This window comes from Nelumbo nucifera, chromosome 3, assembly GCF_055504915.1.
Source record: "Nelumbo nucifera cultivar China Antique chromosome 3, China Antique-T2T, whole genome shotgun sequence".
Lineage (NCBI taxonomy): Eukaryota > Viridiplantae > Streptophyta > Magnoliopsida > Proteales > Nelumbonaceae > Nelumbo > Nelumbo nucifera.
The window spans coordinates 109,405,139-109,422,559 of NC_142651.1; the positions used below are offsets into that span (position 1 = coordinate 109,405,139).

A 17,421-nucleotide genomic window follows, 5' to 3' on the forward strand; every position below is an offset into this window, starting at 1 on the left:
TTTTCAACGGTTTTGCATTGGAAGACTGTTCGGGGTAAATTTGTAACCGTTCGAGTGACCAGTTTCTGGTCCAAATGGTTCGACCATCTGAGTCAATGATGGTTCGAAAACGTTGCTCAGAAGACATTCGTGTCCTTTCACAATTCACATGCCACTTAACAGTTAGTTAATGGTATTAAATTGGCACGTTTTGGAAGTTTAGGTATAGGATTGACACATTTTAAAGTTCGGGGGCCAAAGTAATGCTAGGCCCATAGTACAAGGTATTAATCTGAAATTTTCCTTCCTATTTATCCTCGGTTGGGAAATCAACTTACCCAAATTTGAGAAGGGTATCACTTTCTTGGGTAAGTGATAACCAGGAAAATAAAATTTACTATGGGTCCCACTTATTCTTGAAATCCCATTGTCAATGGTTAAGTGAATCCCATTAACCAACTTTCCTCCCTTCATTTCACAATGCGTCCTTAGATATATTTAAAGATAATTGAGGAGAAAGTGAGTGATGGTTAGTTTCCCAATAAAAAGGAGAGGAAAAAGCCATGCTAAGTGGCACCTCCATAAGCTTCTAGAGGGAATCTTGCACCCCCTCCAGAATTGTCCCCTTAGGGCAATGGAGCACAAAGAAGTCTTATGAGGTGTCATAACATTGATTTACTATATATATATATATATATATATATATATATATTCATTTATAATATATATAGGTAATATAAAATATATGAAAAATATATAATATACATAAATATATATATAATATATAAATATATGTATATCAGTCGGTTCGATTAACCATCGGTTTTTTTATATTGGTTAACTGAAACCGAATCGATACCTTTAGTTTTTCCGAAATACCAAACTGATCAGTTCGATTAACCAGAATTCTCGATTTGGTTTCATCGATTTAATTCAGTTTTTTTTTCCTTGTCGCCCTATTGGTGCCTGGCCCAGGTCAAGGCAAGTTTTTTAGACGTTTGAAAATTGTTATCAAATAGCACATCAATCTCAATCTCTCCAATCTCAAACTTTAGTTTGAAACTTGGAATGTTCAACAATAGAAGTTGGGTAGCTTTTGAGACATGATGTATTGGAAGCAAAAACCATGTTAAGGCTTCGAGAGTACAGTTCCAGTTGCACATCGAGAATATCTACCTATGAATTTAACATACAAGCATAGGAGATATTCACATTATGGGCTCGCTAGCTAATATAGCCTAAGGCCAAGTTTGGAGTGGTTAAAAATAAGTGTTTATTCTAATTAGCACTTATTTTAGGCCAGAATCACACCAATAGTCACTTGTTGACGTTTGGGAAATAAATCTAAAATAAGTGCTTATTTTGAGAGTAAGCACTTATTTGAAAAGCCCAAAATTTGGGCTTAATTTTAAGTGCTTATTTTTTGCCTATCTTGGCTACCACATTATTTTGAAAATACCTATAATACCCCTATTTGAAATAAGTGATTTCTCATTAAATGCTCATAAGTGCTTATTAGAATAAGCATTTATTTTTAAGCAATTATTCAATAAACACTTATTTTTTAAATAAGCACATTAGATAACGCTAAACTAGGGGTGAGCAAATGGGTAGGTTCTACCCAAAATTGAATGGAACCGACCTTGAAGCAGCCTTGAACCGACCCTACCCAATATGTTACAAGGTAGGGTCTAGTTCCAAATTCTTAGAACCAACCCCCACCCAAGCCGGTTCTAGGGTTTAGGGGTTTACCCTACCCTAAACCGACCTGATGAACCAGCCTTGGTTGGCCCTGGTAGAACTGACCTTGTTGGAACTTGCCTTGGAATCGAACTTGCCTTGAAATAAACCCCAAAATACTTTTGGGGGATGTGGAGATTTGAACCCGAATGTTCATGGTTACAAAGGCCATGGTCTCACTTAACCATTGAGTTACTTAAGTGATTTGATCATTTGTTTTCATTTTAATATTTGAATGTGTACAATAAGTAGTGTGCAAGGTAATGTTTACAAAATTTAAATTTAATTTATAAGTTTTTAACCATATAATGATAATTTACATGATAAGTTATCCAATTTAATCAATAACGGTAATATAAGTTTTAAACTATATATTATATATTTATTAAAAACCAAGTTTTTAAATAATATGCTTTTTTTGTAAAGGGGAAGAGTAAAGAAAGTACAGGTTCCATGGGTAGACCCTGGAACCGACCTCGAAACCACCAAGGCCGGAACCAACCCTGGAATCGACCTTCACAGGGTAGGTTCCAGTTCCAAAAACCTGGAACCGACCCCTAGGTTCCAAGTTTTTCCATGGAACCGAACCGAATTGGCCCATGCTCACCCCTACGCTAAACCATTGGATTGAGAACTTTGTAAAGATGGAACATGGAAGAATTGTAAATGGTAGGAATTTTTGACAATCTTGACTTTCATATTTTAATGCATCAACAAGAATCTAATTGGTTCCTAGTCGAAATCAGAATCAAAATCCATTTGAATTGATATCAAAATGGTTTATTCCCCATAATTGTTTAGTTCAGATAGGAATTGGAATCAATTGGAATGGGATTCTCATTCCCAAAAAGGGAGGAAATTGAAGAATTGGGTAATGTCATTCCACCAAGAATGGGAATCGAATTTTGATTCTATCTAACCAAATGATTGGATTCCGAGTCAAAAGTCCCATTAGGCGAGCCCGCTTCCCTTGCTAGCTTTCGCTCCAACAGAACTCCCCTTTTACTTGTTTTAATACTTCATCATTTATAAATTGAACTATTAAAAAAATCTAAAATGTATATAAATTAAGTAAAACTATTTTTATTTCACAAAAATGGTTATTAATGTAAAATAAAATTAAAAATATATCATATTAAAAAGAATATAATTTAATAAAAAATAAACATATGAATTAACTATAAAAAATATATTTGAAAAATATACAAGGAAATTAAATATAAATATGTATATATATATGATTAATTTAGGTAAATTAAGTAAATGGATAATTTTATTTAGGTAAGTTATTACCATAAAACATATGTTAATTTTAAGACAAAAAAATGAACATTAATATAAAAATTGCTATAAAATAAATAAATTGTACCCTTAATGCATAAAATTTTACAAATAATTTTAGTATGTATGTAATATTAACTAATTTAGATAAACAAAGCTATGAAATATAAAAGAAAAAAGAAAAAACATAAGGCTCATATTAAAAAGAATATGTATGTAATGAAAATAAAATATATAAGCTATAAAATAAAATAAACTATGTCATATACATACATATGTGCATACATTATATTTATATACATAAAAGTTAAAAAAAAATTATATTTATACTTTGAGACTTATGCTTTAAACCACCTTCAGGCTTACACCTTCCCTCTTTAGCATCCAACCGCCTAACCTCCGCCTTCAGCCTTTTAAAATCTTGGGTGTATTAACATAAAACGCCATTGCTTTTCTCAATGTTTGAATCTAAAATGACAATGGTGACAAAAACAACCAAAATAAGGGGGTGTTTGACAACAAAATTAAATTTGTCTTCATCACATATTTACATCAGCAAAATTATATTGCTTTTGTAAATGTATATGGTAGTTGTTTTTCTTTTCAAAAAACAAAACCAACCATATTGCCAAACACCTCCTAGGTTTCCTATGTTTTTATGAGAGTTTGGAAATCATTCCATCTATTAGGCCAGCCAAGGTCTCCAACGCATTTTTTGATTGAGTTTTTTTTTTTTCTAGGAGTTTTATTTTTAAGCAATGTCCAAAGAATCAGACCTAACATATCAATCACAATCAAATCAAAAGTCAAATTATGATGATGTGGCATATACATATATCTACCATGGGGTCATATATTATATAACATATTATACAAATAAATTTATACTTGAATGTGATTGATAGATGGCTAATGCTTTGATATTTAAAGCAATTAACCATGGTTTAAACCCCTTAACTCGCATTTCTTTAAAATACATGTGTATTAATGCAATATGCACATTAAAGATTCACTAAAAAAACACAAATAATGAAGTCGATTAATGATAACAAAGTAATATGCATGGAAAAAAGGCCATGGGTTTGAATTTTTCCATTCACATTTTGAAAAATTCTACATGATTGAGACATGGGCGGTTGTAGGAAATCGGGACCAGTTCATCAATTTCCTAGTTAAACCAGTTTGTTAGTTAGTTTTGGGTGGTTTTTCACCTATTCTGATTCCTAAGGTATGACTAAACCAAATATAGGCTTGGTCACGGTTCAATCGACCAATTCAATTAGGTTTTCTAAACATTGTTTTATGTGCTTATTTGCATAAGCATTTATTTTGGGTCGTGACCACACCTATAAAAACTTATTTGCATTTGGAAAATAAGCTTGAATTAGTGCGTATATTTCAAAAGGTACAAATTTTAAGCTCTTACTTAATAAGTACTTATTTCCTTTATAACCCATCTTGATCTGCCGTGTTATTTTAAAAATACCTATGCTACTCTTTTTGAAATAAGTGCTTCTTCACCAAATACTCTTGAACACTTATTTTTAATCACTTATCTATCAAATAAGCATTCCAAACAAGGGCTAGAAGTGTAGGTAAAAAAGCCTATGGAATCTAGACTCCTTTAGCCTAATAAATCTAGTAAAAGCTCTACAAAAAGGTTTCAGTTATTCCCATCTTCACATCAAATAAATTTCACATTATATCATTATTACTTATCACTCTAAAATAAAAATTCTCGAATGATTACAAAATTACAAATTGTAATCAAGTTCAAACAACTATTGGAAGCTTCAGCCTTCTTACGTGGTGGGACACACTACAAGATAAAGTTTGAAAATGTCTTATCATAAGTCACAACATTAGGATTAGTAATGTAAAACTGAATGTGCTATGAATTCTTTTTAGCTCTTTGGTGCTTTGTCTTTTCAAAGGTCAGGTTGTTTGCTAAATAGAAACTGGTTTTAGTCTTTAGAGTGTCTGTGATGGAGTTTTGCATGCCGAAGCCTGGACCATGGAGGGAGGAGCAGCTGATGGAGATAGGGAAGAAGGTCGTCTCGTTAAAAAAAGTATGGAAGAAAGGTGTGGTTGTGCTCTATTCAAGGTCTTACTAGACAAACATATGAGGGCCCATAGAGTTTTGCACATGATGAGAAATTTCTAGGAGAACAATAAATATGAAGTGGGGTAGCTAATGGATGAGGTGATGCAAATTTACTTTAAGAAAAAAGGGATTTAAAGAAATTTTTGAAGCAAGAGCTGTGGTTGGTGAAATGGTACTTAGTCTTGTTTTAGAGATGGTATCCCAGGGCTGATACAAGGACAATGGAGTTCTCTGAACTCTCCATTAGTGTTCGAATATTAGGAGTCCCACCTGAGAAAATGACGTGGGACTGGGGTGCAAACATTGTTCGATGCTTAGGAACTCCAATCAGAGAGTTCGTGGGGGATGATGAATTGGAAGGAGATGAACCAATATGGAATAGGTTGTTCTGAATAAGAGTTCAATTAAACACTGGACAACCTTTAGTTCCAAGTACTTTGGAAAGGGATGAAGATGGTGTTGAGACCTAGTATGACTTTATGAATGAAAAGTTATCGATTCTCTGTGTTAGATGTGGTATTATAGGGCATGAAGAAGATAGGTGTGAAGTGGTCTCGATGGAGAACATTGTAAAAGAGGAAACAAAACCGATCCAAAACAAGCGGAGGGTCTTACAACCAATGAAACTATGAGAAAGGAGTTGCTAAGACCTTAACTCCTACTTGGGAAAGAGAGAATGGAGAATGAGCAAAGTGGCTTATTGGAGAGAGTGGTACAAAGGGACACATCGAGTGGAAGTGGGAACTCGGTCAGGAGAAGGCTTTTCCAAGAGGAGCAGGAGCACTTGACTACAAAGGTCCATTGTGTTGTGGTTGGAGAACACCATTATTGAGTTCTGATTTTGCTAGAGAAGGTTAGTCAGAGTTTGGGAGGATTAGAGAACGATCAAGGTTTGGGTAACGTGGCAGTTGAGGGAGGTACAAGTCAAAATCAACCATCAATGGAGTTGGGGCAGAGCAGGTGAGCGCAGTTTCATTCATTCTTCAGTTTGAAAAGATATGGACTACCTTAGTTTTGGAATTTTCAATAGCCTAATAATGACAACAAATCTAAAAAATTTTGAAATCTTCAGAAATCTTACTTGGAAAAATAAAGGTAAAAAGATTGTAGCAAAGGAATAGGATTATGCTGAGGTGATGTGGAGACAAAATAGGAAAAGAACAAGTGTTGTGATTCGAGACATCTCTGATAGTCAACTAAGACTTGAAACTAGTTGGGTGGGATCAGTTAAGAAGATGCAATATGAGCATGCAGGGGAACTGTTTCAAAAGCCAGGGGAAGTTAGGATTGTTTTGGTATGTTCGATGCAAAATCCGAAAAGGAAATAAGTTGCACAAAATGAAAGTGAACCTTTTGGCATAAATAGCCTAATCAATGTAGAAGCAATTGAAGAAGGGAACAACTTAGAAGAAATGGGTGAAGCTACCGGAACTCTGGAAGGTGCAACCATGGACCTAGCCAGATGTAGAAGTTTTCCAATTGTCATCTAGTAAATTTGCTTAAGGAGAGGTAAATCATATTATTTTTAAGAATTTAAAGGCAAATGTTTTCTTTAAATATTTTATTATGATTGGAATTCCCCTTGTAAGGTTGTAACTTCTACTAATACTTGGTCAATCCAAAAGATCTAGAAAAGTCACAAAAGGAAAGATCCTTGGACTGAATTATCAGATTCGAAATGAAGCAGAGTAGTTGCTCCAAGAAAAAAAAGGAGAGTAGTTTTCTACCACAAAATTTACTCCAATCTTGGTCATGTTGTTAAAAAAGTTCAAAAAAGAAAAATGGAAAAAATTCTTTGAATACTATTTTAAGCCCTAAAATCCAAAAAAAAAAAAAATCGTAAGGTGACCAGGCTTGGTATCAACAAATTTTCAAAAGGCATGTTTAGATCCTACCACTAGTTGGGGGAAGGGAGCGCCAATTTCAACTCTAAGTCTATAGAGATGTTTCTGGGAATTGATGTGTCCATAGAAAAGAAAATTGTAGTCCATGTTCTAAGAGATTAGCTAAAAAAACTGTTTGGGAAGATCTCAAGGCTATCTAATAAGTGGGTTCATGGTTCTGTCCCTAAATAGAACTCAAGGACCAAATGAAGATTTTGGGCTGCAATTATTAAGGGATAGGGTCCCCCTTAACAATTCGGGCCTTGAAAAGAGACCCAAATGAGTGAAAAATGATGTAATTTTTCTAATGAAAACAAAAACCTCTCTGTTAAGCTGTAAAAGGAAGTTCGGTTTTTTGAAGCAATTGAGTTGCTGGGGTGAGGATTTAAGGGGTTTGAGTGATGGGCTCACTCTTTTCTGGAACCAGATGTGGAGATCAAGTTTATGTATAAAGATCCAAATTTTATTCATGTGAGGATTTCAGATAAATGGGTAGGAGATTGAGGTTATTGGTTCACCTATGGGGAACAAAAAAAAAAAAAAACAATAACTAGATTTTTTTTCACATAAGTGGTATTCTCAGGCTAACCTAGTTTAAGGTCTTTGGTGCTGTGTTGGTGACCTCAATTTAATTTTCAATCAAAATGAAAAAGAATGTGGTAAGTAGTGTAATAGGATCTACTTAGAAAACAAAAACAAAAAGTTTCTGAGTGATTGTGGACTTCAGAAAATTACTAACAATTGGCCTTGGTTCACCTAGTCAAATAAAAAGGAAGGGCCAAACTTTATCAAGGCAAAATTGTATAGAAACTTATGTAATAAACAATGGACAGAAATTTTCAAACAGCCTGAGTGTAGAGTCCTCTGTTTGGTGGGATCTGATCATTCTCCAATTGCCTTAACAATGAAAGAAATCTAAAGTGAAAGAAGATGCTTTTCAGATTTGAGGAAATATGAACTACTCATGAAGACTGTGAAAAGGTGATTCGAGAAGGGTGGGATGTTGTGGTTCCAGGCCTTCATCAATTTAGGTTGGGTCAAAAGTGTAAAAAGGTGCAAGAAGCTTTGCAAAATTGTAATAAGAAAGTTTTTAGGCTTTTCCAAAGGAAGACACTAAATTTAAAGAACAAAATTAAGGGGAAGGAAAGTAAAAGAAAAGAAAGTTTAAACATTGAGGAAATTAAGAAGATCCATGAGGATCTATATGTGCTTCTAAAAAGAGAAGAGATTATGTCGCATCAAAAAGCTAAGGTCAATTAGATTATGTATGAAGATAAGAATACTAAGTCCTTCCATGCTATAACCCAAAGGATAAAAGCAAGAAACATGATCCTCAAATTACAAGATAATAATGGATGGAGTGTGGGTTAACAAAGTGGATGAAATTGAACATATTTTGAACTCCCACTTCCAAGAAATCTATAATTTCTCCAACCCTAGGAATACTGATCTTTATCTTGCAAACTTGGAGTGTAAACTAGACGAGGGGGACAAAAGGATTTTAGAGAAAGAAGTGACTTCTAAGGAAACTAAAGAAGTTCTCTTCCAAATGGCCCCGAGGAAGGCTCCGAGTCCATATGGCTTTCAAAATCTGTTTTATCAGAAGTGTTGGAGTATTGTGGGTCCAAATGTAGAAAAAGAAGTAAAATAGTTTTTTTTTTCAATTTGGTCATATGTTGAGGGATTTAAACTCCACATTTATTGCCTTAATCCCAAAAGTAAAGAGCCTGAAATCCCACAATTATTATAGATCCACCAGCCACTGTAATACCTCCTACAAGATAATTACCAAGATCCTTGTAAATCGAGTCAAGCCCCTTCTAAATAAAATCATTACTATAAACAAAAGTGCTTTCACCCCAACAAGACTAATCCAAGATAATGTCTTAATTGCCCATAAAGTTACTGACTACATGAGGAAACTAGGGGGAAGAAGTGGATGACCCTCAAATTAGACACAAACAAGGCCTATGATAGAGTTGAATGGGTCTTTCTTAGGAAGGCCCTACAAAATCTAGGGTTTGGGGAGAACTGGATTTAATGGGTCATGAAATGTGTAGCCTCAGTCACTTATTAAATTCTGATAAATGGTATCCTAAATCAAACCCTAGTTCTAGAGAGAATATTGAGGCAAGGAGACCCTTTATCTCCCTACCTTTCCCTTTATGTCTCAAAGGTCCTATCCATATAAATAGGAATATTTGCTTGGCCCTCACTGTTTTGACTTGGCCCTCCTAGCAAACCAAGTGTGGAGTCTACGCTAAGGTGAGAAAAGTTTATGGGCTCAGGTCATTAGAGCAAAGTACTTAAAAAAGGGAAATATTTGCTTACTTTAAACATTCCTCATAGGGGATCCTAGGGCATGTTGGGTAGTAAATAATGGAGAGAACACAAAAATTTGGGATGACCCTTGGTTCCATTAAATCCCTAATTTTAGAATCCAAGGACCTATACCTTTAAATCACAATTTGATTGTGATTAAGGACCTAATGAACACTTCAGGTAGAAGCTAGAATGAAAATCATATTATATATATGCAAATCATATTTTAAACATCCCTACATCCCTTTAGGTGATGGTTCTTGGCATGATAAATTAACTTGGACTTTAAACAAAAATGGTTGTTTCTATGTCAAGTCAACTTACTTAGTTGCTAGGAATTTGGTAAATAAGGATGGCAAGTCAACTTCTCCAACTCGTGTTCCTTGTAGTATGAAAAAGCATCATTGGAAGGAATTGTGTGCTTTAAAAATTGACCCAAAGGTAAAAAGTTTTACTTGGACATGTTGGAATGCAGTAGTTGTGAATGCAAGCCTCTTTAAAAGTGTAATTGGAGATTCTAGAATGTGCCCAATTTGTAACAAAGAAGAGGAATCCCTCTGCCATGCTTTATTTTTCTTTGATTATCCTAAGAGGGTGTGGTTTGGATGTGCCTTAAATATCAAACTTGTGCTTCTGTTTCTTCTTTTTCTAATTGGTTCGGTTAGTGGTTTGATCTATGTAAAAGCCAGGGTTATATGAAGGAAGAGTTGTTAGCATTATTTGCTTTTACTATTTAGGTTATCTAGAAACATAAAAAAATTATCTTTGAAAACTCTACTATAAGCCTTGGTGTGGTGTTGCTTTCTATTGATTGGATGACAAAGGAGAGGGCCATGACTTTCCATCAAGGATGCAACCCTCCTTCAATTGATCCTACATGGAAAGACTTTTTTTGGAAAGCCCCTAGTCAAGGAACTATAAAGATCAACACAAATGGGAGTTTTTTTTTTTTTAAGCTGATAAGGAAGGTTTTGGAGTCAATGCAAGGGAATCCTCTGGTAGGGATGTTGCTGCTATGTTTGGAAGTATACGAGTGCAATCTGAAATCCAAGCAGAAGTTGTGGTTGTTCTTCAGGGGCTAAAGTTGCTTCATTTTTTTTGAATGATTCTCATTTCATTTTGGAAAGTGATTGTAGTAACTTGATTCATGCCTTCTCCATTGAAAAGTTCTCCCTCAGTTTCTAGTGTATGATATTGTAAATTGATCAAAAGACAAGAATGTTAGTTTTTCTTTTACTAATAGGGCTGGGAATGTGGTAGCCCACAAGTTGGCTAGAATGGGTATCTCAGGTTTTGGATTTTTAGTCCTAGATTGTCCAAAGTGGATACAAGATCTAGCTGACCTGGACAATTCTAATGTATCTTTCTTCTTCAATACAAAGCTTTCTTTACCCCAAAACAAAGTCACAACACTATGTTTACTATCAGTCCTCAATTTTTGTCATTGTTATCGATACACTTTTGAATTAGGGGTAGGGGTGATCATGGGCCGGGCCGGGCTTTGCCTTCATAACAACAAGCTTAGGCTAGGCCTGGGCCCAGCCTGATCCGCATTATGGGCCTAAAAATATAAGCTCGGGCCTGGCCCTACATGGGCCCGGGCCAAGATTCCGGCCTAATTATTGTATTTTAGTTCCAAAATTAAACAATTGTACTTTTTTTTTCACTTGTTGTCATGGAGACTATAGTAACTTGTAAGAAGCTTTAAACTTAATATCAAGACAAAATATTCTAACATAAAAGAAATTAAATAATTATACCTTGTAATTTATAAGTTTCAATTGGTTATTAGTATGCTAAAAATGATAATTTTAACAAACCAATTCTTCTATCAACAAAAAATCAACCTAGAACTATAATATCTATAAAAAAATAACCATCTATTGTCATTTAATATCCACAAAACAACTTTAAACATCTCTATAAGGGGCTCCATCTTCTATTCAACTCCTACAAATAAAAAGTGAAATAAAAAAGATATTAGCAAACTAAGAAAAAATAGTTCAAATTAATGTAAATAAAAAAGTAATAAAATATTAAAAATGGTTTCAATTTTACCCAAAACTTGCCATCACTCTAAACTTCAAATTTATCTTCATCAATGGAGTCTTCATCACTAGAAGATTTGTCTTTTGGTGAGAGAGAGAGATTGGGCGCGGCGGTGGTTTTGTTAAATTGGTGAGAGGAAAAGAGTCGGGAAGATTAGGGTTTAGTAATTTCTATATTTCATTAAATACTAGATTAGAATTTGGTAAGATCTAAGACCGTAGGATTAAAACCTTTAATCTCCTATAAATCCTATTTAATATATATCAAACATCAATTATCAAATATTTTTAAATAACATATATACATAAAGATATATATATATATATATATATATAATATTATTTATAAATATCCAAGTAGGGCCGAGCCTAAAAAATTAGGTCCAAGCCTGGCCCTAAATTTTGCGGGCCTAATATGCTGGCCCAGGCCCGAACTGGGCCTTAACAAAAAACCTAGGCCTAAGCCCGAATTTTCCAGGCCAGGCCAAGCCAGGCTGAAATGATCACCCCTAAGCAGGGGCTTATTGAAATAGCTGCGCAAATTTATGGGCCTCAAGAGTGACCTACATTTTTGCTAATGTAATTGAAGCTTGATCGATTTCACCTATTTTTGCCATTAAAAACTTACCTATATGATCCCTCACTATACAACCAAAGGCACACTTGTATGATCTCTCACTATATCCTCCTCTTTTAAGAGGCATAATGCGGGTCCAGAGTCATCAAACCTACTGTACCAACTTGTATATTATGATGATGTTTGGTTTAACAACATGCATTACATTATATTTTCAAAAATGGCAAAAAAGGCATCAACATATGTTGTTTGGCAGTTTCTTGAGACGTATGTTTTTTTTTCAAAGCGTTTGGTGGCTAGGGGTGTTCACCATATTCGAAAATTCTATTCTAAATTCAAAATTCAACATAATCAATCAAATTCAGATATCCAATTCATACGATTTATGTAATTGAATTGAATTTGGATATAAACTTATTAAATTCTGATCTATTATTTAATTCTTATATATATATACACGTGTCATGGCGGAGGTTTCCATGCTGCTTATATCATACGGTAACGATTGTGTTTTGATGGATATGAAATTATGAATTGATATGGGCGCACTGACACATAGACCTCATAGGAACGTTTTAAACCACAAATTCCGGCTGAATTTATGGAGGAACTCTAATTTAGAAAGCAACCTCAAGAAAGAGATTATCCATAAAAAATAAATAAAATATAAAAAAAACTCATGAAAGAGAAAATTTGATTAAAATCCAAGATACTTCATCCAAGCTAGTGGGTTAGGACATTAAAACACTTTCTTGTGTATTTTATTTGGTTTTTCATTTAATTACACGCACGTTTGGCCGTTTGACATGCATAGATATATTTAACCTCTTATGATGATTTTACTTATACTAATTAGGGGTGAGAAAAAAAATTGAAAAACTGAATAGACTGAAACCGAACCAAAAATCGATTAATCAAATCGGTCAGTTGGTGTTTTTAAAAAACCGAAGGTATTAATTCGGTTTCAGTTAACCAATATAAAAAACCAACGGTTAACCAAATAGACCGGTATACATATATTTTATATATATTTATGTATATTATATATTATAAATTAATAAATATGCATTATACATAAATATATATTTATAATATATTATGTATTATTTATTATTTAAAATATAATACTATATATATATAAATATTTATAATTTTATTATATATTTTTATAATATTATATTATAAAAACTAAAAAACCAAAAAATCGATGGTTAACTGAACTGGTCAAATGGTTAACCAACTGGTTTTGGTTTGGTTCTAGTTACTAGTTTTCCAAAAACCGGTACTACCGATTCAATTCCAAAAATGCCCCATGATTCAGTTAATCGAACCGTGAGCACCCCTAATAGTAATTAGTATAATTATGAAGTTTTTTCCATAAAATACATAAAAAAGAGTAAAAATTATAAAAATAATTTATTTTTTAATATCTCAAATAATTTTGGTGGTAGGAAATAATTATAATAAGATGGATAAATAAGTAATACGAAGGTTTCAACTTTAAAACCATGAACATGATTAATTGGCACCATTGCTTTGTTGAAGGAATAATTTATATTACACTTGGCATGCATGAGCAGCGCTCCGTGCAGGCCAATTGCATCCAGCCACGAGGATTGAGGCCTTGACTTGAGAGGAGTTCAAATCATCACCCCACGAGATTGCTCCCCACAATGTCCTATAGTACATCGCCATATATTGAGAGCATCTCTTGATGATGATATCATTATTTTTGGAATTATCATCGGAAGATGTTTCCAATATACGGTAGAGATGTTGTTGGGAACAATCTTGTGGGGAGCTGATTTGATCTCACTTGAGAGTTGAGGGTTGAGGGTTGAGGGTGGGTGACATATATGTAGGAGGAATGACTGGATGTGATCAGATGGCTTTCAAAAATAAAAAGTTAAAAACCGAAAACGTGGGGCATTAATGCAGGAAAGCTTCTCGTGGGAGAAGCCTGTTGCATGAAGCTCGTGGGATGCAAAATTTGGTTAATTAAGGCTCACTTTTATTAATTTGAACGCAATTAATTCCCCATCTGTTTAACAAATTAATCAAGTCAACTACTCTCCAGCTGATGAGTATTACTAATAATTATATAGAATGAACATCATATCCTAATCCCACTTTCGTTTTTAATATTGGAACTATATATGCTCATAATTACGTTAATTTGATTGAGTAAACGACCAAAAAAGTTATATTTTCTACATCTCCTAAGGTGATACATATTTTGGCTTCGTATTACACTACTGAAATCATTCAATTCAGACGATGTGGATTTCAGGATATATATATATATATATATATTTATGTGGTGTTGGTGTTGGCAGGTGTTGGAAATTTATTAACATCGTTTAATATAGTGGGTGGGGACATGGGGGGAGTAATCGCTGGGCGGTGCAATGCAACTACAATTTCATGGATCATCACCATCAACATTTACTTTGAGTACTCACCAAAGCCTTACTGTTTGTTGAGCTATTTTAATTGACTTTTCTTTCTTAATTTCTTACATGTTACGTGCACCAATTCTGTACATATATATATATATATATATTCTCTCTTCAATTCTTACGTGTTCCCTTTTTTTTATTTAATTTGTTGTTTTAATGAGAGAGATAAGGCAATGGATGAAAATTAAATGATCCATTTTTTAAATATTCCGAGAGTTAATGCATGGCTTGGCCATCTCTATCATCCATACACTCTGACACAAGCTGTGCACTGGTGTGTGCTCCAAATGCTCCAAATAGGCGGGGGAGGCAGTGAGAGCTCCTCACTCATCTGCATCCATCTGAATCAATTAGTAGCTAGCGTAATAGAACTACTAGCTACTACTCTCGTCATCATCTTTAATTGGGCACTTGGGGTATTCTGGAGAGAGAACCGTAGCAGAGAATACAAATATGGCTTTTGGTGGAATCCTTGGGTTTGACAACGGAATTGTGTTGGCACCAATGGGTCCTGATGTGGCCGGCCCCAAACTGGTCGCCGCTGTGGCTAATGCTGGAGGCATCGGCCTCTTGGTTAGCCCCGTCGTAAGTATGAAGTCATTCTTCTTCATTATCAACTTTGCCATCTCTCTCCCATTTTTTTTTTCTTCTTGGAAGTTGGAACATATATAACGTCTTTGATCCACTAAAAGACAAAGCATATATATAAATTGGGATCTGGACATCCTAATATATGCATATATATATATATATATATAATTGTTTTAATTTCCATATACACATATGGGAAGAGAGATGATCGATATGAAATGATAAAAATAAATAATCAGCTTTGGTCTTATGCTAAGTTGTGGGGTTTTGCATGTTGTATACAGAACAGCTATGACATGACGGTGAAAGCCATCACGGAGACGAGAAAGCTGACAGACAAGCCCTTTGGGGCGGGAATTCTGCTAGAATTCGACAACACACGAACAGTGCAAGCTATTTTTGACGAGAAGCTTGCATGCATGCAAGTCTACTGGGGTGACTTCACCAAGGAAATGGTTGATGAAGCTCACAAACATGGTGTCAAGATATTGCATCAAGTATATACATATATATGTTCTATATATTCACATATAGAATGCGCACCCTTTATTAACTAATTAACCCAATCTGATGCTGAACATATATATAGCAATTGGTAAAATTAAGCTAATTAATTAATGCATATGTATGTCAAATATTGCTTGTAGATCGGATCATTGAAGGATGCAGAGAAAGCAATTGCAGCAGGGGTCGACTGTATTATTGTACAGGGAGTGGAAGCAGGAGGACATATCATTGGCACTGTAATTAATGCTCCCTCTCTCGCTAGCTCTCTCTCTTAGCTTAGCTTCTCTGTCTAATATTAATTGATCCAGCATGTACGTAGTTATAAACAACTAACCGGCCCCAAATAATTAATAAACGCTATGAATTAATAGGTTGGGCTGATAGCTTTGCTCCCAAGAGTAGTAGATTTGGTGGGGGACAGAGAAATTGCAGTGGTGGCAGCTGGCTCAATCGCTGACCCTCGCGGCTACGTTGCTGCCTTGTCATTGGGTGCTCATGGGATTTGCATGGGAACCAGGTAATTAATAATTAAGACAACTTTAATTTAATTCATGCATTTTTTATCATCTTTCTCATTCCACTGTTGAGTTATATTCAATTTGAAGCTACGTACGTACTACTTCAACTTCAACTTCAACTAATCCTTATTCCTGGATCGATGGATCAATTAAAATTTAAAATACCAGGTTTGTGGCTACCAAGGAATCATATGCAAACCATTACTACAAGCAACAGTTGCTGCATTACACTGAGGCGGACACAGACCGCACCGACCTGTACAATCGTGCCACCTGGAGGTCCCCCGTGAGGTGTCTCAACACTCCCTTCCATCAACAATGGAAAAATGCACCCGAGTCTGTCGAAAACAATGAAGAACAACCCATCGTAAGCTATTCCATCATCCATGGAGAGGTAATTATATAATTTTATTATTCATCATGTCATATATATACTGTACGTCTTAATTGATGATATAAGTAAATTAACATTAGTTCGATATATCGATCTTCAATTGCTCAATTATTCCTGCAGGAAACTGTTCTTAGACGGTTTGCCGGACAAGTGGCGAATCCCACCACTGCAGGTGAGCTGGAGAACATGGTCATGTACGCCGGACAGGGCGTTGGGCTCATCAAGGAGATCCTCCCTGCCGGCGACGTCGTAAAGAATTTTATTGAGGGAGCGAAGGAGATAATCAAGGGTTTGGGCGACAAATACCTAGGTACCAACCAAGCCTGATCGCTGCTACTACTACTACTCTGCAACTAGTCATTGAATAAAGGCCTTTTAACACTTGGCCGGAGAATAAAATTTAGAAGATTATTGCATAGTACGTAGAGCTCTACTAGGTTGATTGGCCATGTATTGCATTACTTGCTTTTGCTTTATCTATCAAGCCTACGTACAGTTGGTACTTGATCTATCAGAATAAACCATAATTAAGGTTGGATTAATTGGATTTCAATGATCTGTTTAATTATTTTGAGATTTCTGTATTTGAATGCAATTTGAAATCAATTGCATTTCTACGTGAAAAATGAATTTACAGACTCAGATGCCTTTTTTTTTTTCTTTTTTCTTATTTCTAAGGTTTGAAGGAAAAAGTAAGAAAGGAAGGGAAAGACAAAAAAACCTATATAAGGATATTCGAAAGAAATTCATAAGTTCCAGATTCAATATTGTTATTTGCAAAATGGCAGATGATATATAATTATATTTGTGTTTTATTCATTAAAAGATTACTCATTTTACACGAGAACATGGTAGATTGTTTTTGTTTGAACTGAACTGGACTGAACATGGTAGGTTGGTTGATTCGTGATTTCGTGGTCCACTGGGTATGAAAATAAAAAACAATTTCCACGTCAGCTAGAAAGGAATATACCCGATTTATGCGGATCTACTGCTAACCTCACACAGTTCTGTGTCA

The 17,421-nt window shown here is 34.7% G+C and overlaps 1 protein-coding gene across 2 annotated transcripts; it reads left to right on the plus strand.

The window, feature by feature from the left end:
* Positions 1–14,705: 14,705 nt before the first annotated feature.
* LOC104607098 (nitronate monooxygenase-like) lies at positions 14,706–17,051 on the plus strand. 2 transcript variants are annotated; one of them, XM_010272613.3, is made up of 6 exons: positions 14,706–14,978; positions 15,269–15,481; positions 15,632–15,727; positions 15,863–16,008; positions 16,178–16,403; positions 16,524–17,051. In XM_010272613.3, the coding sequence occupies exons 1-6, from the start codon at positions 14,847–14,849 to the stop codon at positions 16,728–16,730; spliced, it is 1,020 nt and encodes a 339-aa protein (XP_010270915.1). In that variant the 5' UTR covers positions 14,706–14,846; the 3' UTR covers positions 16,731–17,051. The 2 variants fall into 2 exon arrangements, with proteins under 2 accessions (XP_010270915.1, XP_088756233.1); XM_088900107.1 differs by having other exon boundaries at positions 14,842–14,982.
* Positions 17,052–17,421: the final 370 nt, after the last annotated feature.